Genomic DNA, 23,563 nt, shown 5'->3' on the forward strand with positions numbered 1-23,563 from the left:
GCTTTATTTGACCCTGCAGACGTTACTTGTCATAAAAATTGTCATCAAAAGAAAGATGACAGGAAGATGTTCGAGCAATACCAAGGTACTGATTAGCTCTCATGCACATAAAAAATGCAACACATGGAATAGTAAATAGGAAGCATAAAATAAGCCGTTGCTGGAAGTCGGTGGATTATTTATAATGTATATTCATGGACTTGGGGGCACACCAGTATTCTACGAGTTTCAGCGTGCGCTGCCGGCGTCTACCTGCCTCCTCGCGTTAGTTGCGTCTGCAGACACCAGCCGGTGCAGCTGTTGCTAGCTCCACCCACTACTGTGTCCGCATGACGTCACACGTGTGCTCAAAGGGGACTCTCTCATAGTCACGCAAAAGCGTCTGCTGTTACATTTCAGCTTGACAAGAAGTATCAAACTGAAGAGTCGGGAACAAAAGCTGCATTGAAAAAATACAGTTTACCATGTAGGGCGTGGTTCTCTGGAAGCGCCTTGTTTGTTCTAGACATTCAAAACAAACTCATAAAGAAACAGTCACCTCTAGCCTGCCCGTATTAGCAAGACAGCGCTCAGACAAATGTAGCGTTATGCTCACGTATGTGGCAAAGGCAATGGGCGTTGCAGATGGTAAACAGATGTGTTTACTAACACAATCCCCTTCGATAAAAAAGAATCCAGCAATGAGAAGGAGTGCATATGTCCCTATATATATGAGTCTGTTGAGGGCATTTCGGAGATAGGCTACAACCATGGCTCGTCTGGCTGCCCTGTCGTTGCTGACGATCGTCGGCGTCGCATTCGGTTAGATAACTTTATGCTTATCACGTTAATCGCGCAATGACATACGTTTAATAAACAAACGTCGTGTAAAAATATCTCGTACGGTTCTGAAGCTTAATTTTAATTTTTTATAGAGTGAATTTAATATCGTGTTTACAGAATTCGAATGTGATATTCTCGCATGACTCCGACTGTGTCAGTTCATATACAAAAGCAGTTAACTTTAACTTACCGTAAACATACATGTTGGCCAGTTTTATGAGACGTTTCCCTCTATTTTTTTTTCTGTGACGTGTTTCACAGGCGCGACGTACAACTACACTGAGGTGATCTACAAATCGCTGCTGTTCTATCAGGCCCAGCGCTCTGGCAAACTGACCGGCATGGATCCTCTAGTTTCTTGGCGCAAGGACTCTTGTCTCGACGACAAAGGAATCTTCGGCGAAGACCTCACGCAAGGCTACTTCGATGGTACGTATAAAAAATATGGAAAACTAACACGCAAGCAGTAGTGTTAGCTTTTGTTGACAAGTGCGGTGCTTTCACACTTTACCGAAGCACAGATTTTTTTCTAAATCTTACTGCAGTGAGGCATACTTTTTGTGAATATTCATTGACTTTGCACAACGTGTAAAAAAGAAGTGTTCTTGTATTTCACGATCTGCAAGTACTCTACGACCGCCCTATTTTTAATCTCAATGATCTGTAAAACACCACATGTGACAGAATCAGAACGCCCAATACCATTAAAATGTTTCACTAACTGCTGAAGCACACTGTTCTTTATGTTAATTTCAGTCAGTGTAGTTCCGAATGGACAGTTACAAATTTTTAAGCAATTTATTGCGGTCTACAAAGCTTGCTGGAGCCGGTATAAAAATTACTAACGTCACAGATTGTCGTTCTAGTACATAGACAGCCAACTAGGTCCAGATTCATGGGTTATTTAACATGTAACTACAATAACATTTCTTGACGAGTACAGTTATTTCCTCTAAATGAATATGGATTAGAAACCCAGAAAATATATTACTCTTGAGTTTTCACGAATAGTTAACTGCAGAAATTGCGCACGTGCACTAAATTATAGCACACTCAAAGAAATAACCTACAGCAATCCTAATTCCTTGCTCTATCAGTCCACCTAATTTTCAACCTTTTTCTGTAGCACCAAATCTCAAGTTTCGGTTATCCCACAGTCTATGCCTCGCTATCATACAACGCTGTCTTCCAAACGTACATTCTCAGAATCATTGTAAATTAACCAAACAAACACTGTTTTTGCTTTGTTTCACAGATTTTGTTATTAATGTTACTGCAGAACCTAGGTTTCTGGTTATAAGCCCGTTTTCAAGTACATTACTGATTCCCAAAGATGATAATGCACAGATAAACATGATGATAAAGCAAAGATAGCAGTCTAAATTTCTTAAGATATCGATCCGTAGCTTAATCGAAAATTATTTCATTGATCATTTTTTAACAAATTACATGTGGACTTGCATAATTCAGCAATTACACTAACATAACAGGACTAAAGTTGTGCATCAGCCAAGAACTTTTTATCTATTGATGTTCTGAGGCCCAAAGCTTTGCTTCTATCCTGGAGTTGTAATTTCATCCAAAAGAGGTCAACAGCTGAATTGGGTTGCTCTTTTAATAGTAACACATCTGTCTTTTAATTCCTAAAATTTCGAATTGGTTTAGCTCCCTTTTCCTCTGTGTGTAAGAGTTCAACATCTATTATGTGCTTGTGGTTATTGTTCAGGCGATGTTCCGCAAAGCCTGTATCAGGCTTCTTCAATCTCCAGCCTTTGCGGTACATTGCCCGAACAATAACCACAAATACATAACACTCGTAGATGTACAAGTCCTCCGCCTTCAGGCCACAAATGGCCCATCGGGACCATCCGACCGCCGTGTCATTCTTAGCTGAGGATGCGGATACGAAGGGCGCGGTGTCAGCACACCGCTCTCCCAGTCGGTATGATGGTTTCTGTGACCGGAGCCGGTACTATTGGGTCGAGTAGTTCCTCAGTTGGCATGACGAGGCTGAGTGCACCGTGAAAAATGGCAACAGTGCATGGCGACTCGGATGGTCACCCATCCAAGTGCCGGCCACGCTCGACAGCGCTTAACTTCGGTGATCTGACGGGAACCGATGTATCCACTGCGCCAAGGCCGTTGCCTATACATAGATGGAAAGAGGGCTAAACTACTGCGTCATGCAAGACGTTGAAATTTATTACTTCTTTGCTACTGACTATTCCCAACATATATACATTCAGTATCCGAATATGCCGCATAATTTCGAGTCATCAGTGTTCTGACTGTTTTGATGCGGCCCGCTACGAACTCCTTTCCTATGCCAACCTCTTCATCTAAGAGTAGCACTTGCAACATACATCCTCAATTATTTTCTGACTGTATTCAAATCTCTGTCTTCCTTTGCAGTTGTTATCCCCCACAGTTTAGTCTTGCATATGTCTTAACATATGTCTTACCATGCTGTTCCTTCTTATTGTCAATATTCTCCATACAGTCCTTTCATTTCCGTTTCTGCGCAGAACACCCATATTCCTTACCCTATCATTCCAAATTATTTCCAACATTCGTCTGCAGCACCACAACTCAAACGCATCGATTTTCTTCTCTTACGGTTATCACACGGTCCATATTTCACTACCATACAATGCAGTGGTCCAAACGTACATTCTTAGCAATTACTCCCTCAAATTGATATTTGTAGCCTTCTCTTGGCCAGGAATGCACTTTTTTCCTGTGCAGGTCTGCTGTTGATGTACTCATTGCTCCGTCCACCATGGGATATTTTCCTATCGAAGTACCAGAATTTCTTAACTTCATCTACTTCGTGATTATCAATCCTAACATAAGTTTCTTGCTACTCTCGTTTCTGACCTACTTCTCACTACTTTCGTCTTTCTTCGATTTACTCTGAGTACATATTCTGAACTCAATAGACTGTTTCTTCCATTCAGCAGATCTTGTAATTCTTCTTCACTCTCACTGAGGATAGAAACGTCATCAGAGAATCTTATCATTGTTATCCTTTCACAGACTCTTGAACCTTCCTGTCATTTCCATCGTAGTTACTTCGATGTATAGATTGATCAGTAGGGGTGAAACACTACATCCCCGTCTTACTCCTTTTATAGTCTGAGCACTTCGCTCTTACTCTTCCACTCTTATTATCCCTTCGTGTCTCTTGTACATTTGTATATTATCCATCTCTCCCTATAGCTTACTCCTATTTTTCTCTGAATGTCGAACATCTTCCTCCATTTTGCATTGTCGACCGCTTTTACCGAGTCAACAAATCCCATGAACGTGTCTTGATTTTTCTTTAGTCTTGCTTCCATTATCAACCACAACGTCAGAAATGCCTCTCGGCTGCCTTTACTTTCTCTAAAACGAAACACCGTCATCTAGCACATTCTCAATTTTCTTTTCCATTCTTTTGTGTATTATTCTTGCCAGAAAATTGAATGCATGAGCTGTTTAGCTGATTGTGCGATAATACTCGCACTTGTTGCTTCTTTCTATCTTCAGAATTGTATGGATGATCTTTCTCCAAAAGTTTGAGGGTATATCTCCAATCTCATACATTCCACACATCAACGTGAATAATCGTTTTGTTACAATTTCCCGCAATGTTTTTAGAAATTCAGATGGGATGTTATCTATCCCTTCTGCGTTATCGGATCTTAAGCTCCTTTAAATTGTAATTGTAATACTGGATCCCCTACCTGTTCCCCATTAACTCATGCTTCTTTTACAATCGCATCGGACAAATCTTTATACTCACAGACGGTTTCAGCGTTCTCTTTCCACTTATCCGTTCTAGCCTCTACATTTAACAGTATAAATCCCATTGCAGTCTTAACGTTATCACTCTTGCTTTTAATCTCACCGAGGGTTGTTTTAACTATTGTTTATGATCAGTTAGTCTTTCTTACTATAATTATTGTCCGATTCCTTCACATTTCCGCCTTGGCTTCCCTGTACTTCCTATTTATTTCATTCCTATTTGTGTGTTCCTGAATTTCCCTGAACGGTTTTGTACTTTCTTCTTCCATCGACCAAAGAAGTATTTCTTCTGTTTCCCATGGTTTCCTCGTAGTAACTTTCTTTCTACTATCGTTTTCTTCGCAATTTGTGTTAATACGCATTTTGAGAGATGTCCGTTCGATTTCAGCTGAATTGCCTACCGAGCTGTTCCTTATGGAAGTGTCTATAGCGAACTTCTTCATTCTTCAGTACTTCAGAATCCCAAATCTTTGCGTATTGATTCACTCTGAGACTTCTCTTAAACTTCAGACTTTCTTAATCACTACTAAATTATGATTTGAGACTGTATCTGCTCCTGAGTACGCCTTACAATGCGGTACCTGATTTCGAAATCCCTGCCTTGCCAGCTGATATTTATTGCAGGACTCAGTTAGTCTTTTTCCTCTCTCATTACTGACACCAAGCCCATATTCTTTCTTCTGCTGCTTCTGCCCCTACAACCGCATTCCAGTCTCCCATGGCTATTATATTTTCGTTTCCGTTCAAGTATTGAAACACTCGTTTAATATCCTCATATACTTTCTGTATCTTTTCATCTTCAGCTTGCGACGTCGGCATATATACCTGAACTATCGTTGTCGGTGTTGATTTGCTGTCGATTCTGATAAGAACAACGCTACCATTGAACTGTTCACAGTAACACGTTCTCGGCCCTACCTTACTGTTAATAACGAATCTTACTCCCGTTATATCATTATTTACTGCTTTCGATATTACCCTATATTTATCTGATGATTAGAAATCATTGTCTCTTTCCATTCCTCACAAGTGACCCCCACTATATCGGGACTGAGCCTTTGAATTTCTCTTTTCAGGTTAAACCTTCTGACATTCCACGCCCCGTCTCGTAGAACGTACTCTTTCATTGGTTATTCAGCCGAACTAATGTAAAGATAAAATTATATCACTGCATGACACATAGTTCAGAAGATGTGACTTCATAAACATTGAGCTACATGAAAACGAAACTGCAGAGCAAAGTTCGGTAGAGAGACGGGATAATTACGTGTACAAATACGTGTGAAGCATGTGAAATACATGTGAAGTATGTGGCATGTACTTATGTGGGTAAATCCAAAGGTAAGAAGGTCCTCCTAAACTTGTGGATCGATTTCAAGCAAATTCGATACTCATACTACTTACTCTCTGAAAAGAAATTCTGTGGGGGTAAGAATGAGCAACCTCCTGTTGGAGTACGGGTGATGACGTGGAGAGAGAAGGAGGGGAGGGGGAGGTGGACACAGATATTGGGGAGAAGGAGACGCACATAGAGCGGGGAAAGGGTAAGGGGCAGAAGGGGATGAGGAGGAGATGGACGGAGAAATGGAAGACCAGGAAAATGTCGCACGAAGAACTACCAGAAAGGTTTGATACTGTCCCATCAGCAGTCCGGCAGTGACATAGTTCCAGTATGGTGAGGTCCCACCACACTTTTCTGCTGATGTCAGAGAACGGTTAGACAATGTGCTCAACAGCTGTGGTAAACGGAAATGCCGTGTGGCTAGGGCCTCTCGTCGGGTAGACTGTCCACCTGGTCCAGTCTTTCGAGTTGACGCCACTTCGATGACTTGAGTGTCGATGGGGATGAAATGATGATAAGGACAACACAACAGCCAGTCCCTGTTCGGAGAAAATCTCCCACCCAGCCGGGAATCGAACCAGGGCTGTTAGGTATGACATACCGACGCTCTGAGCACTCAGCTACCAGGGGCGGACAACAACTGTGGTGAAATGGGAGGTATGTGCTAGTACGTGGCCACTACGTTCTCCCAACCTCACTCTCATTGATGTCTTTTCTTGAGGAGAACAAAGCGTTTGGTGTACGAGACAATGACACAAAGAGATGCTCGCCTGTTTAACTGAAGCCGCATCCATTATTCGTTTAACATGCAGGTGACAGGTGCGCTTTAATATAAAGGGACGGAGTATTAAGCAACATCTCTGAAGCAATATTCATCACACAGTAGTCTTAACACCATCTCTGTATATCAGTAGTGCCCAATATTCATGGACCCATCGCGAGGAAATGGTGTACATGTGACATTTTTGCCACTTGAAGTCTTCATTTTTATCTTCTCTAAACACAAAATTTGTGTAAATACTTTTTTGTACGCAGTATTCCTCAGAACATTAACATACTTTGAAACAAGTGCTGCCAGTATAGTTTTTGTTGAAAATGAGTGGAAAACTTAGTTAAAACATATGAACTCTAGGCAAAAGTGGTAATTCATATTGAGATACTGTATAAAATTATTACACCATAGACTAAAAATCTTACGCAAGCGCCTGGCAGGTATCGAAGAGTGTGCTATTTTTGCAGCGGGAGACTATGTCAAGTTCACGTTCCCCGCGGCGTCAGCGTTCACTGTGCTGTCGTGGGGTGCGATCGAGTTCGAACAGGGCTACCAGCAGGCAGGCGCCCTGGACGGAGTGCGCGACGCCATCAAGTGGGGCACCGACTGGCTGCTCAAGGCGCACCCCCAGCCCAACCAGCTGTACCTGCAGGTGGGCAACGGCACCACCGACCACAACTACTGGGGCCGGCCCGAGGACATCGACTTCCCCAGGCCAGCCTACCTGCTCAACGAGTCCTTCCCAGGTGAGTTTCTCTTCGGGTCTTTAAGATGTAGTTCTCCATTCCAGCCTATGGCCATATGTACCAAAAAGGCACTTGCATTTCTTTCCTTGTACGATCCCATCAAATAGTGTACAGCAACGACTCTGGTACTGACAGCAATTGGAAAGTACCGGAAGACGACACACACACACACACACACACACACACACGTACGCTCGCGCACTCGCTCTCGCGCGCGCACAGCATATACACTACTGGCCATTAAAACTGCTACACCTGGAAGAAATGCAGATGATAAACGGGTATTCATTGGACAAATATATTATACTAGAAATCACATGTGATTACATTTTTATGCAATTTAGGTGCATAGATCCTGAGAAATCAGTACCCAGAACAACCACCTCTGGCCCTAATAACGGCCTTGATAGGCCTGGGCATTGAGTCAAACAGAGCTTGCATGGTGTGTACAGGTACAGCCGCCTATGCACCTTCAGCACGATACCACAGCTCATGAAGAGTAGTGACTGGCGTATTGTGACGAGCCAGTTGCTCGGCCACCATTGACCAGACGTTTTCAATCAGTGAGAGATCTGGAGAACGTGCTGGCAAGGACAGCAGTCGAACATTTTCTGTATCGAGAAAGGCCCGTACAGGACCTACAACATTTGGTCGTTCATTATCCTGGTGAAATGCAGGGTTTCGCAGGGATCGAATCAAGGGTAGAGCCACGGGTCGTAACACATCTGAAATGTAACGTACACTGTTCAAAGTGCCGTCAATGCGAACAAGTGGTGACCAAGACGTGTAACCAATGGCACCCCGTACTATCACGCCGGGTGATACGCCAGTATGGGGATGACGAATACACGCTTCCAATGTGCGTTCACCACGATGTCGCCAAACACGGATGCGACCATCATGATGCTGTAAACAGAACCTGGATTCATCCGATAAAATGACGTTTTGCCATTCGTGCACCCAGGTTCGTCGTTGAGAACACCATCGCAGGCGCTTCTGTCTGTGATGCAGCGTCAAGGATAACCGCAGCCATGGTCTCCGAGCAGATAGTCCATGTTGCTGCAAACGTCGTCGAACTGTTCGTGCAAATTATTGTTGTCTTGCGAATGCCCCATCTGTTGACTCAGGGATCGAGAGGTGGCTGTACGATCTCAAATGGTTCAATTGGCTCTGAGCACTAAGGGACTTAACTGATGTGGTCATCAGTCCCCTAGAACTTAGAACTACTTAAACCTAACTAACCTAAGGACATCACACACATCCATGCCCGAGGCAGGATTCGAACCTGCGACCGTAGCGGTCACGCGGTTCCACACTGTAGCGCCTAGAACCGCACGACCACTCCGGCCGGCGGCTGTACGATCTGTTACAACCATGCGGTTAAGATGCCTGTCATCTCGACTGCTAGTGATACGAGGCCGTAGGGATCCAGCATGGCGTTCCATATTACCCTCCTGTACCCACCGATTCCAAATTCTGCTAACAGTCATTGGATCTCGACCAACGCGAGCAGCAATGTCGCGATACGATAAACCGCAATCGCAATAGGCTACAATCCGACCGTTATCATAGTCGGAAACGTGATGGTACAGATTTCTCCTCCTTAAACGAGGCATCACAACGACGTTTTACCAGGCAACGCCGGTCAACTGCTGTTTGTGTATGAGAGAGCGGTTGGAAACTTTCCTCATGTCAGCACGTTGTAGGTGTCGCTACCGGCGCCAACCTTGTGTGAATGCTCTGAAAAGCAAATCGTTTGCATATCACAGCATCTTCTTCCTATCGGCTACATTTCGCGTCTGTAGCACGTCATCTTCGTGGTGTAGCAATTTTAATGGCCAGTATATATAATGGCTATTTTGTTCATCCTCCGATTGGTATCTGAATTAAAACCACAGTGTAAATCTGGGGAGATATGTTGCACCAGTCTCCACTCTCTATCTTGCCGATCTATCGCTTCACGCCGCACCGCCGCACTTCTCAGTTCGAGCGCACAGTGAACATGTTAAGGATGCCTACAACAGTCTCTCCCGCCACGTGTGAAATTCCTGTTGAGGGGTTTCGCTTGATTTCATGCAGCCAGCACAGTGTAACTGTCATGTGTTTCCTCCTTCATGCCAATTATCGGGCAGTGGGAAGTGTTTGACGACCCATCACACAGCATAGAACTGGCTCTCATCATCTTTGGTTTTCGTCTCTTCACTCAGATGTATCTCTGCCTATGAGGAGAATTTTGACACGAACAGAAAACTGCACATACGTGTACGGAGTTGGCGGAAATCACAGGTCGCTGCCTTGTATGGTGAGGGTACAGTAAAGTTAGTAGCATACTACGACAAATGTCTAAGTCGGAGTGCCGACTGTGTGGAGAAGTAGATGGAAGGTGTAGCAAAATTTTGCAGGTAAAATATTCTTGAGTTTTGACTGTGGTTTCCATTTCGCGATCGATCAAAGGTTAAAAAAATAGCAGTCATATATACGTACAGGAACATCAATGTTGCAGCCATCGCATGTGTTTTAAGGGCACTTGTCTAGTGTCCTGTCATTTTATTTACTTATTTTTTTACTTTGCCACAGTTACAGAGGCTTGGCACATAGGAAGAGCGACCGTTGTATGTCAATTTACTTGCTCACAACCCATTCTTTGGCTGATTTTCTCTATATGTGTTCATGTGTGAATCAACATGTGAATGATGATGTATTATACTTGTTTCCACATGTCAGATGGTGTAAGGTAATGGCTTTGCGTTGCCAGCGTAACTGGGTTGTTGTAGTGGATAATACAGAGAGCTTGGTGAACAGAACCAAGGCGAGAGCAGGGACAAAGCATTCCCTGGGGAATGTTGGTACTCTTCTTCCCATGCTAACGAAAAGTAATCCCCATTCTTGACAACCAAGTGGATGGTTAGGGATCTCCACTAAATGGAATTTGACACTGGCCTTCTTGAAGTAGGGGTGGATGATTGTGATTCTTAGTCAACTAGTCGAAAGGATAAAGGTCCTAGTGGGTAATTAATCCTTTTCTTTCACCTATGATGACTAGCTAAGTCACGGGCTCTTTTCATCTGAAAATTTAAGCCAAATACGTGCTTTCTTCTCCGTGTACGATGAATGTGAAATTGGTTTCATTATTTCGGTCATAGACCCTACGGAAGTGTTCGTTTTACTATATAACGTAGCATTTTCGCTCGCTGACTTGTTCCTCGCCTTCTTAAATTCCATGTCAGTGATTATTATATAGTAATTTTCGGTCACTGCCTGGTACTTGCCCTTGGATTAATCTTTGTTCGACTCGGCATCTTTATCATGTGTCCATAATGTCCATGGGATTGTAATATGTTACCGCTTAAAGAATAGCTCACATTGAATTAATTCAAGAGAATATTTGTGTGCTTTATAAATTATCCATTATGTCATCATTTTTCCGTATATCTTGAAGTTACCTAATTCGGTTCTCAGCCACTCACGTGCCCTCAGATGTACAGACAGAGTTTGTCTGTGTTGATTAGAAGATGGGTCGCAGTGTGCAGAATTTAACGAGTACTTCAGGGTGTATAATTGCCATTAATTACGATTTTATGTATCTTTTCAGACGTGCTACAGATTTGGGGTTCGCTCTTTTCACGTGCTACACTATATGTGGCTAGCTTAAAACCACACTTTCTTGGGGCTTGATCACGAACTACTGATTTGTACAACCATTTGCATGTATACTGAATTATGCGGAATTGTCTTAATTCTGAACTTGTCTGCGTAAGTCGATTTCTTGATTGCCACCACCACTGTGTTTCTGAGCTTCTGGGCCCTAATATACCGGATCTAAGTCACTTATTTGGTTGGTAGGTGATACATTCTGAGTGAACGTGTTTACCTATGCGTACGGGAGGCCGATTCTGATATCTGATTTTATGATTTTCATACCAATTTCGACACTTACTGTTGATCTGAGTACAAAAGTCCGTGGCACATCCCTGTTGGTATGAATTACTCTCTGAATTCAGAATTAGGATGAGCTCAGGGAGTAGATGGTGTAGTTTTTCTGTGTGAAACAGTAAATAAATGATTTTGAGTGTTTTCTTGCCTCTCTCTGTTGTAGTTCCCCCGTATTACTAAGAGGAAGAATGACTGTTTTCGTATTTACGCTTGCCTCGGCCGTTGTAGTAATACGATTGTTGACGAAGTATTCACGAGAAGTTTAATGTGTTTGATGAACCACAAGAACGTCTTGAGGTGAACTGTATGTTAGTGCATCTCCCTTGTTGAGTAATAAAACTACAGTTAGTTTCCGTAATCTGTTTGTTCTCTGAAGTACACTAAAACTTCTCTGCCTTTATACTCCTCCATTCCATGCCATAATTCGAAGGCCTTGTTGTATAAAATGCAAAGTAAGTCATCCGTGTAATGAAAGAACAGAAGGGATTATTCCAGAAACTTATTTACGTTTTCCCTTGCCTATTACTTTTAATATGAGAAGTAGTAATAAAATGATTTGAATGTCTGTACAGAGCTTATGAATCAATAATACTGACTAAGGGTTAATAAAGTTAATACAGTCAGTACTTATACTACTGCTGCTTCCAATAATAATAATGACAATAGTAATTGTCATAGGGATTGCAGAGGAGCAGTTCAGCTTTAGAAGAGGAAAAGGAACAAGAGATGCTATTAGCCTGCTAAGAACTATAGGGGAAAGATATATAGAAAAGGATAGAGAAATCTTTGCTGTTTTTGTAGATTTAGAAAAGGCTTTTGACAGAGTTCAGTGGAACAAGCTGATGGATATTTTGAAGAGGAAAGGAGTAGATTGGAAAGAGAGACGACTGATACAGAATCTACACTCCTGTAAATTGAAATAAGAACACCGTGAATTCATTGTCCCAGGAAGGGGAAACTTTATTGACACATTCCTGGGGTCAGATACATCACATGATCACACTGACAGAACCACAGGCACATAGACACAGGCAACAGAGCATGCACAATGTCGACACTAGTACAGTGTATATCCACCTTTCACAGCAATGCATGCTGCTGTTCTCCCATGGAGACGATCGTAGAGATGCTGGATGTAGTCCTGTGGAACGGCTTGCCATGCCATTTCCACCTGGCGCCTCAGTTGGACCAGCGTTCGTGGTGGACGTGCAGACCGCGTGAGACGACGCTTCATCCAGTCCCAAACATGCTCAGTGGGGGACAGATCCGGAGATCTTGCTGGCCAGGGTAGTTGACTTACACCTTCTAGAGCACGTTGGGTGGCACGGGATACATGCGGACGTGCATTGTCCTGTTGGAACAGCAAGTTCCCTTGCCGGTCTAGGAATGGTAGAACGATGGGTTCGATGACGGTTTGGATGTACCGTGCACTATTCAGTGTCCCCTCGACGATCACCAGTGGTGTACGGCCAGTGTAGGAGATCGCTCCCCACACCATGATGCCGGGTGTTGGCCCTGTGTGCCTCGGTCGTATGCAGTCCTGATTGTGGCGCTCACCTGCACGGCGCCAAACACGCATACGACCATCATTGGCACCAAGGCAGAAGCGACTCTCATCGCTGAAGACGACACGTCTCCATTCGTCCCTCCATTCACGCCTGTCGCGACACCACTGAAGGCGGGCTGCACGATGTTGGGGCGTGAGCGGAAGACGGCCTAACGGTATGCGGGACCGTAGCCCAGCTTCATGGAGACGGTTGCGAATGGTCCTCGCCGATACCCCAGGAGCAACAGTGTCCCTAATTTGCTGGGAAGTGGCGGTGCGGTCCCCTACGGCACTGCGTAAGATCCTACGGTCTTGGCGTGCATCCGTGCGTCGCTGCGGTCCGGTCCCAGGTCGACGGGCACGTGCACCTTCCGCCGACCACTGGCGACAACACCGATGTACTGTGGAGACCTCACGCCCCACGTGTTGAGCAATTCGGCGGTACGTCCACCCGGCCTCCCGCATGCCCACTATACGCCCTCGCTCAAAGTCCGTCAACTGCACATACAGTTCACGTCCACGCTGTCGCGGCATGCTACCAGTGTTAAAGACTGCGATGGAGCTCCGTATGCCACGGCAAACTGGCTGACACTGACGGCGGCGGTGCACAAATGCTGCGCAGCTAGCGCCATTCGACGGCCAACACCGCGGTTCCTGGTGTGTCCGCTGTGCCGTGCGTGTGATCATAGCTTGTACAGCCCTCTCGCAGTGTCCGGAGCAAGTATGGTGGGTCTGACACACCGGTGTCAATGTGTTCTTTTTTCCATTTCCAGGAGTGTATATTTACACCAGAAAGTAAGGATAAGGATTGGAAATGAAATGTCAGAAGGAAGCAGCATTGCACGAGGTGCTAGACAAGATTGTTGCCTTTCCCCACGGTTGTTTAACGTATACCTTGAAGAGGTTATTGCGAAAAGCTTAGATGGGAAATGAGGAATATGTATTGGTGGAAAGAGAGTAGAATGTATAAGATGGTATTAGCGGCAGAAAGTGAGCGGACAGTGAATAACATGCTCAAAGATCTGAATGAAGCTTGGGTGGAATATGGGAACAAAGAGTATGATCATCAGTACAAGACGCAGACTGTCCAATATTAAAATAAGACAATCTACCGTTAGTCAAGTAAGTAAATTTAAATATCTCGGAAGCACAGTAACTGAAGACTTGGGATGTCACCAGGAGGTGGAAACTCGAATTGCCATAGCGATGGAGTCATTCAACAGAAAGAGGAGACTCTTATGTGGCAAATTAGATAAAGGACTAAGGAATAGGATTGTCAAATGTTTTGTCTGGAGTGTGGCACTATATGGGGCAGAAACATGGACGCTGAGACGAGAGGATGGAAGCATTTGAGATGTGGATGTGGAGGAGAACAGAAAGAATATGCTGAATGGAAAATGTAGGCAATGAAAGAGTATTGGAAAGGGTTGGTGAGAGAAGATGTCTGCTGAAGGTTGTAAGAGAAAGGAAAAAGAACTGGTTGGGACATTCATTGAGAAGGGAGTACTTGCTAGTAGATGCTTTGGAAGGATTGGTTTGTGGGAGAAGACTGAGAGGAAGAAGGAGATACAAGATGATAGACGACATAAAGGGAAGAGGAAATTATGCAGACCTGAAGAGGACGGCAGTAGACCGGAGAGCCTGGAGAACTACCATGTGAAAACCTGCCCTTAGGCAGAACACTGATGATGATGATGATGATGATGATGATAGTAATAATAAAGATAGTGGCTGATAGAAAGTGAATTTATAGGTCTACAAAATAGCTATCTTCTGATATAGCGAGTTCTGGGGAAGGGAAGGGAAATATTAGGAAATGAGGAAGATCTGGTTGGAAAGAAGGATGTAAAGTGGCAACGAGTCCGTACTGGGACAACAGTAGTCACTATTGCTCCTTCAGCATATATGTAATAAAATTTCTTTTGAAACTGGATATGTTGTTCAGTCTTCTAATACAATGAGGGAGATTATTCCGAAGTCAAGTTACTGCTACTGAAAAGGACTTAGAGCAAGTGACTGAGTGATGAAGTGGTACAGAAAGGATTTTGATCTGATGGGAACGGGTGTTCACGAAATGTACTTCAGGCAAGAGCTTTAAGGCCAAGGAGAGATCTGAGGGGCAGTGTACGTTGGTAAGACAATAGAGAAGACAGAGGGCTTGGAAAGCTCGGCGCTTCACTGCATGTAGACAGGGTAACTGTGCACATGATGGTAAAATATGATCAAAGAGTCGAACGTTAGAGATATATTGAACACAGGCGTTCATAACCACTTCCAGGGGCCGCGAACATTCTTAAGAGAGTCTTTGCAAGGTAACATCACTCTAATAAATAATTGGAGGGGCAAGTGTTCCTACAAGTTTCTTTTTCAGGACTAGAGGGAAAAGTATTTTTTTTTTCATTGTGCATGGAGAACTACTGTGACTTCCTGCACATTGTTGTTAGAAACTCAGTTTAATTTAGATTTTCATATATTATTACTTTTAGACACTTTGGTGAGGGAGAAAAGTTAATATTTTCCCCATTTAGGATTAAAAACGTTAGGGAATCCCAACCATTTAGGGCTAATGAGCATAGAATGGCCAGCCAGTACCGCCTAGGTTTTCTATGGGTTGAATTTTAACTCTATATTCTGCGCCCATTCTGATAGCGCTGAAATTCTCGATCTCGATCTCTGTCTTTAGGTTTTTTGGTTTTGCACACAGATAAAACTGGAGGTCATCAGCATATCAGCATTTATGTGATATTTGCAGTAGGACTAAACTGATGACATATTTTTCAAACAACTTACGGGAATTCAGCCAGGTTACATTTACAGCGACATACAATACCGAGCCATGTGGGCGCCTGACACTGCCTGCCTCCAGTGTGACTCTATGGAGCCGGTTATGACGCTGTGTTGGCGAGTCGAGAGGTGTGAGGGGAACCATTGCATTGCACTTCGCAAGAAATTTAAGCTGTTACGTTTGACAAGAAAATATCTAAGTCGACTGTGTGGAAAGCTAAGAAGCATATTGTCTATTAGTCAAGATTCAGGTAAAATACGACTACTCCATGTATTATCCAACCCACGTATGGGTTTTGCCAATAACAGCATCAGATATAGATATTTAAAATTCATATCATCTCCTTGCTATTTCGTTAACCCTTATGCAGGGTAATTTCTTTTCTTGGGCGTTCACCACCCTTTGCTGTGTATATAGATTTTTAACAGCGGCTTCGCCGGCTGGTGTGGCCGAGCGGTTCTAGGCGCTTCAGTCTGGAACCACGAGGCCGCTACGGTCGCAGGTTCGAATCCTGCTCGGGTATGGATGCGTGTGATGTCCTTAGGTTAGTCAGGTTTAAGTAGTTCTAAGGTCTAGGGGACTGATGACCTCAGATGTTAAGTCCCATAGCGCTCAGAGCCATTTGAACCAACAACGGCTTCGCTCGCACATACTACCGCACAGATATTTCATACATCGTCGACGAAAGGGTCATTAGAGACGAAGCATAAACTCGGATTGGGAAGAACGGAAAAGGGAATTTTTATGTGTTTCTTCAAAGAAACCATCCTGTCGGCGATTTGAACGACCATCGTCTTATAACAGAGTCCGGTGTGTTACCACTGCGTCGTCTCACTCGGTCAGAGATTAGAGCAGTGTCGGCCGAATTGATATTGCCGTCGTATGATATTACGCTGATGAACCATAACATAATGTGACCTTTGTCCACCGCAAGGCTGAATGGGGCCTGGTGGCACTGCGGCCACGTGACGCAATAAGGAAAGTATACAGACTGTTCCACAAATGCTGCGACTAACTTCGAGGGATTGTGAAGGGTATCCTGAGGAACAAATTAAAGATAGGAACCCATGTCCGGAAACGTCACCCAACGACGCTACAAAACATTGATTTTACAGGCGCGGTACCTGCCACTAGGCCATCCTTCCGGCAGCAAACATGACTTGGTTCGCTGACGGACCATAGAGGGGAAGTATCGGAATGTTGTTTCCTATTCAGTGATCGCAGCTGATAGTCACCATCGCCAATGGAGAAGATGGAGTTGGCTGCTGCGTTGGAAGGCGTTGTCTCCTATGAATGCGATGCTCAATTGCGTCAGGGGATGACTGTTTTGGACGCGGGTTTCAAAAAATGTTTCAAATGGATCTGAGCACTATGTGACTTAACATCTGAGCTCATCAGCCCCTAGAATTAGAGCTACTTAAACCTAACTAACCTAAGGACAGCACACACACCCATTCCCGAAGCGGGATTCGAACCTGCGACCGTAGCAGCCGCGTGGTTGCGGACTGAAGCGCCTAGACTCGCTCGACCTCAGAGGCCGGCACACGGGTCTCCATCGACAGTTTATCTTTCTCCTTGAACCCTCTGGAACCTCTATTTTTTTCGGTATACAGAAGAGAAATAAACTTCAGCTGGGGACCTACGTCCGAAACTGTCATCTAACAAGGCAACAGAGCATTGCATTCATAGTAGACGTGGCCTGTCTATGCAGCAGCTAGCTCCACCTTCTCCACTGGCGATCGTTGCAGGTAATCGCGATAAGTGGATAATGCCTGCAGTTCGTCAGTGTACAGAGCCACGTTTGCTGCCGAAGGGTTGGGTTAGCAATGCGTGCCAGCACCTATAACTTCAATTCTCTGTAAAATCGTTGGATGACGTTTCCGGACATTCCTGTCCTCGATGTTCCTTAAGATACCCTTGACCATCCCTCTAAGTGTTTCTCAAGATTTGTGGAACACCCTATACATGTGTGGCAGAGATGAATGGGGAATCATTTTAGTGCTAATACGGGCAGAAGATAGAGAAATTCATTGATGAAAGTGACTTTGGGAAAGGACAGATTGTTATGGCCCTCCGCCTGGGAACGAGCACCTCGGAAACGGAGAAACCGGTCAGCCGTTCACATGCTACTGTCGCGAGCATCTTCAGAAAGTGGTTGAAGGACGGTTAAACGACAAGTAGGTGAAAAGGTGTTGATGTCAACGCCTCATCACAGACTGTGGAAATTGGAGGGCTACTGTCTCTGGTAAGCAAGGTAAGCAGCAATCTGTGGCAGATCTGACGACGTAGTGCAATGTTGGCGCAGGCACAAGTGTTTTGGAGAACACCGTTCAGCGTACGTTGCTGAACATGAGGCTCCACAGCAGACGACCGCCACGTGTTCTCATGCTGACCTAACGCCTCGTCACTCACTACAATATTGGGCACGGGATCATCGACACCTGACACAGCATCAGTGGAAATATATCAGCTGGCCGCATGAACGACATTTCTACACTACTGGCCATTAAAATTGCTACACCACGAAGATGACGTGCTACAGACGCGAAATTTAACCAAAGGGAAGAAGAGGCTGTGATATGCAAATGATTAGCTTTTCAGAGCATTCACACAAGGTTGGCGCCGGTGGCGACACCTACAACGTGCTGACATGAGGAAAGTTTCCAACCGATTTCTCATACACAAACGGCAATTGACCGGCGTTGCCTGGTGAAACGTTGTTGTGATGCTTCGTATACGAAGGAGAAATACGTACCATCACGTTTCCGACTTTGATAAAGGTCGGATTGTAGCCTATCTCGATTGCGGTTTATCGCATTGCGACATTGCTGCTCGCGTTAGTCGAGATACAATGACTGTTAGCAGAAAATGGAATCGCTGGGTTCAGGAGGGTAATACGGAACGCCGTGCTGGATGCCAACGGTCTCGTATCACTAGCAGTCGAGATGACAGGCAACTTATCCGAATAGCTGTAACGGATCGTGCAGCCACGTCTCGATCCCTGAGGCAACAGATGGGGACGTTTGCAAGACAACAACCATCTGCATGAACAGTTCGACGACGTTTGCAGCAGCATGGGCTATCAGCCCGGAGTCCATGGCTGCGGTTGCCCTTGACGCTGCATCACAGACAGGAGCGCAAGCGATAGTGTACTCAACGACGAACCTGGATGCACGAATGGCAAAGCGTCAATTATTCGGATGAATCCAGGTTCTGTTTACAGCATCATGATGGTCGCATCCGTGTTTGCCGACATCGCGGAGAACACACATTAGAAGCGTGTATTCGTCATCGCCATACTGGCGTATCACCCGGCGTGATGGTATGGGGTGCCATTGGTTACACGTCTCGGTCACCTCTTGTTCGCATTGACGGCACTTTGAACAGTGGGCGCTACATTTCAGATGTGTTACGACCCGTGGCTCTTCCCTTCCTTCGATAACTGCGAAACCCTACATTTTAGCAGGATAATATTCGACCACATGTTGCAGGTTACGTACGGGCCTTTCTGGATGTAGAAAATGTCCGACTGCTGCCCTGGCCAGCCTATTCACCAGATCACTCACCAATTGAAAACGTCTGGTCAATGGAGGCCGAGCAACCGGGTCGTCACAATGCGCCAGTCACTACTCTTGATGAACTGTGGTATCGTGTTGAAGCTGCACAGGTCGCTGTACGTGTACACACCATCCAAGCACTGTTTGACTCAATGCCCAAGCGTATCAAGGCCATTATTACGGCCAGAGGTGGTTGTTCTGAGTACTGATTTCACAGGATCTATGCACCCAAATTGTGTGAAAATGTAATCACATGTCAGTTCTAGTATAATATATTTATCCAATGAATACCTATTTATCATCTGCATTACTTCTTGGTGTAGCAATTTTAATGGCCAGTAGTGTAGTTACACCAGGTTAATAGCTATGATCAAATACGCTGTCATGCAGACAAATAGCTGACCGGAACATCCACCACGCCACATAAGTTTGGCGATGGGGTCAGTGTTGTGCTATGGAAAGGAGGGGCACTCACCTGGCTTTACGGTAGTAACTGAAGACACCACAGCTGCTGCGGACTGCCTGGAAATTATCGCGAAACAATTGCCTCGCTTTATGTTTTATGTCTTCCTGGTAGGTTATAGCAGCATCCAGCAGGATATCTTGCTACAGTGGTTCGAGAAACATGATACTGCAATGACTTGATATCTTGGTCACCAAATGCGCCAAATCTGAACCCAGTGGTCCACATGTGAGCCGCTGTCGGTCGCCAGTTCTGTTTCCACAAACCACTGGCCCGTAATTTAAGGGAACTGCTTAAGCTGTGCGTAGATGTTTTCCTGCCACATACCTCCGTAAATGTATCAAGGACTTGTCGAGTTCATACCACACAGAAGTGTTGCTGCATTACGCTCCAAAGCTGGATCATAAAACTATTAATCATGTAGTCGTAAAGACTTGGCTCGTCCTCGTGACTTTCTTCGGTTTCTTGGTTGTATGAATAACTCCCGTCTATCCTCACGTTCACTGTGGATGTAGTCTTCCTGTAACGTGGAGCACAGTCGGCGGGTTGCTGCAGGGACGGACGCCGCCGGGGAGGCGGCCGCGGCGCTAGCGTCGGCTTCCATCGTGTTCCAGTCGGTGGACGCCGAGTACTCAGCCACTCTGCTCAACGCCGCTATCGAGCTGCTCAACTTCGCCGACACCTACAGGGCGCTCTGCACCGACTCCATCCCAGATATGGCTGAGTTTTACACGTGAGTCCTACCAGTACTTTCTTCCTCGGCATCATTAACTCGTGTAATATTTGCTGTATCACTGGACGTCAACGGTTCAACTGGCAAGTATCTACCAATTTGCTTACGTTATAATTTAAAAATAGGAATTTTGGACAGGAACATAAGGAATTTGCAATCACCTTGAACTGCGTGAGTGATAATGACTGTTAATGAAGCTGAACGGGATGCAAACAGCCACCATGTTGAAATTTATCCAGTAAATAGTCTTCTGTAGTAGCTACTCACCGCCGAATCCATGAAGTTGCAGAGATTAGGCAATATGTGCCATAAAGGCTGAGTAGTGGATTTGTACTTACAATTCCCAACGTGAACATCGTAATAGGAGAACCTGGTCGCAAGATAGAAGAAACAGTGATAAGGTGTTACTTCTTTGGGGGCAGTGAGGGAAGTGGTTAGAAAGACACCGAGATCGCTCACCGCTGTGGGAAAGGGGGGAGGGGGGAAGGAGGAGGACGGGTTGGGCGGCTGCAGATACAGTCCATTCCTGCAGCAAATCGCAAATCTTTAAATTGTATCGTGAGCTGCACCAAACTCCGTTGTCATATCGTTAGAACGTTTTTTTAAAGAGTTGATGGGAAAACATCGGTTCCCTGATCATTTTCTGCGACTGAAACCAAGTGCACTACACGCTTCGTCCTGTAACATTAAAACAATATAATTTCAACGTTCCTTTTTTATTCTCTGAGCGTGCGCTGAGTCAATGGCACCGACTTATTTCTGTTGCACAGATCTTTCAAAATTTTCAGTAAAAGATTGAGGTGATTGTTTTTGATATTTGTTATGAAATAACAATTCTTTTACCCATATCTTGCCCACGGACTTGAATGTCACATACACAGTAAGACAAAACACGCATCACCAAGGAATTATACGGTTGAGACGATAACTGGTAGATATCATTCACATCTACCCACAAACAAACCATTACAATTTCAGAAAAATTGGATGATTTATTCAAGAGAAAGAGTTTCACAGACTGAGCAAATCAATAATTCGTGGCTCCATCTCTCGCCATTATATAAGTAGTTATTAGCCTTGGCACTGTTTGAGAGAGACGTTGGATTTCATCCTGGGGAACATCGTGTCAAATGCTGTCCAATTGAGGCGTTAGATCGCCAAAATCCCGCGCTGGATCAAGGGCCCTGCCCTTAATGCTGCAAACGTTTTTATTTGGGACACATCCGCCGTCCTTGCTGACCAAGGTAGTGTTGGGCAAGCACGAAGACAAACAGTAGAATCTATCACCGTGTGTAGGCGGGCATTACCTTGCTCAAACGTAAGCCTAGGATTTTTTTACCATGAAGGGGAACAAAACGGTGCTTTGCATTTCGTTAACATACCGCTGTTCTGTAAAGGTGCCGCGGATGATGACTAAAGGTGTCCTACTATGAAAAGAATTGTCACTCCAGGTCATCACTTCAGTTTCTCAGGCAGTACGGCAGCGACAGCAAGTTTGGTATCCCACTGCTTTTCATGCATCTATAGACACGTCTTCACTGACCTCTGGGACCTAATTCAAAGCGGGACTCATCAATGAAGACAATTCTATGCCAGTCAATGAGAATCCAGGCATAAGAGGAGTCTGCAGATACCCCAGACAGCAATGAGGTATCAACCCATATGGCCCGACAGCCGTGAGTGATGGTTTGGGATACCAATTCGTATCATCGAAGGACGCCTTTGGTTGTCATCCGGAGCACACTTACAGCACAGCAGTACGTTGAAGATATCTTCGCCCTGTTTTGTTGCCCTTGATGGTAAGACACCTTGGGCTTTATTTTCTGCAAGATAATAGCCCTCCACACTCAGCGAGAGCTTCTGATGCTGGTCTTCGTGCTTCTAAGGCCATCCCCTGGCCAGGAAGGTCACCGGATTTCTCTCCAATTGAAAACATTTGGAGTATTGTGGGCAGGGCCTTCCAACCAGCTCGTGAATTTGACGATCTAACGCCTCAATTGGACAGAATTTGTCCCTATGGACAGTGTGCGGTCAGTACCATAGCCAGCTGGAAGTCGTGAGAGAGAAGACATGCCTTCGCGAGGAATGTTATCATCGATGATTGAGGGAATCCCTATAACATTTTGGTAAGGGTATAGTTGTGGTACCGTTTCCCTACTTACATAAGGGAAATCGTACTGCCTTTTGGGGAATGCGCATGGATCGGGTATTGGAGTTTAACAGACGTTGTGTGTCAACAACACACAAGTGGAACATGCAGAACTGCCGATGCTGCAGAAACAATGACTCCAGTTCAGCCGCACTCCAATAAGAGATTTTTTTTTCCTCCTGTGCGAACCTTTTCATCTCAAAGGAGCAATTGCAATTTACGTCCTCAGTTAGTTTCCGGATGCATTCCAATCTCTGTCTTCCACTACAGTTTTTACCACCTACAGTTCCCTCTAGTGCCATAGGCGCTATTCTCTTACGTGTTAACACATGTTCCATCATCCTGTCCCCTTTTCTATGTGGTCCTTTCCTCGCCAATTGTGCGGTTACCCTCCTCGTTCCTTACCTTACCAGTCTACCTAATTTTCAACATTTTTCTGGAACATCACATCTCGAAGGCCTCGATTCTCTTCTGTTCCGGTTTTCATACAGACAACGTTTCGCTACCATAAAGTACTCTGCTCCTAACGAACAATGTCAAACATTTATCCTCCAGTTAAGACCTATGTTTAATACTAATAGACCTCTTTTGCTAAGAATGCCCTTCTTAGCTCTTTGTATCTGCTTTTTATGTCCTCCTTGCGGTGGCCGAGCGGTTCTAGACGCTTCATTCCGGAACCACGCGGCTGCAACGGTCGCAGGTTCGAACCCTGCCTCGGGAATGGATGTGTGTGATGTCCTTAGGTTAGTTAGGTTTAAGTAGTTCTAAATTTAAGTGATTGATGACCTCAGCTGTTAAGTCCCATAGTGCTTAGAGCCATTTTTGTCCTCCTTGCTCCATCCATCATATGCTATTTTGATGCCTCGGTAGCAGAATTCCTTAACTTTAACTACTTCGTGATCACCAATCATGATAAGTTTCTCATTGTT

At 44.8% G+C, this 23,563-nt stretch overlaps 1 protein-coding gene across 1 annotated transcript in view; it reads left to right on the forward strand.

The window, feature by feature from the left end:
- Positions 1-645: 645 nt before the first annotated feature.
- Positions 646-23,563, forward strand: part of LOC124619235 (endoglucanase A-like) — a 45,632-nt gene continuing 22,714 nt past the window's right edge. Inside the window, exons 1-4 of the mRNA XM_047145478.1 lie at positions 646-801; positions 1,084-1,251; positions 7,190-7,468; positions 20,308-20,485. Coding sequence (XP_047001434.1) covers positions 750-801; positions 1,084-1,251; positions 7,190-7,468; positions 20,308-20,485 — 677 coding nt within the window. The 5' untranslated portion in view covers positions 646-749. The remainder of the gene's footprint in view (positions 802-1,083; positions 1,252-7,189; positions 7,469-20,307; positions 20,486-23,563) is intronic.

The sequence above is a fragment of the Schistocerca americana genome, chromosome 6 (assembly GCF_021461395.2).
Source record: "Schistocerca americana isolate TAMUIC-IGC-003095 chromosome 6, iqSchAmer2.1, whole genome shotgun sequence".
NCBI lineage: Eukaryota > Metazoa > Arthropoda > Insecta > Orthoptera > Acrididae > Schistocerca > Schistocerca americana.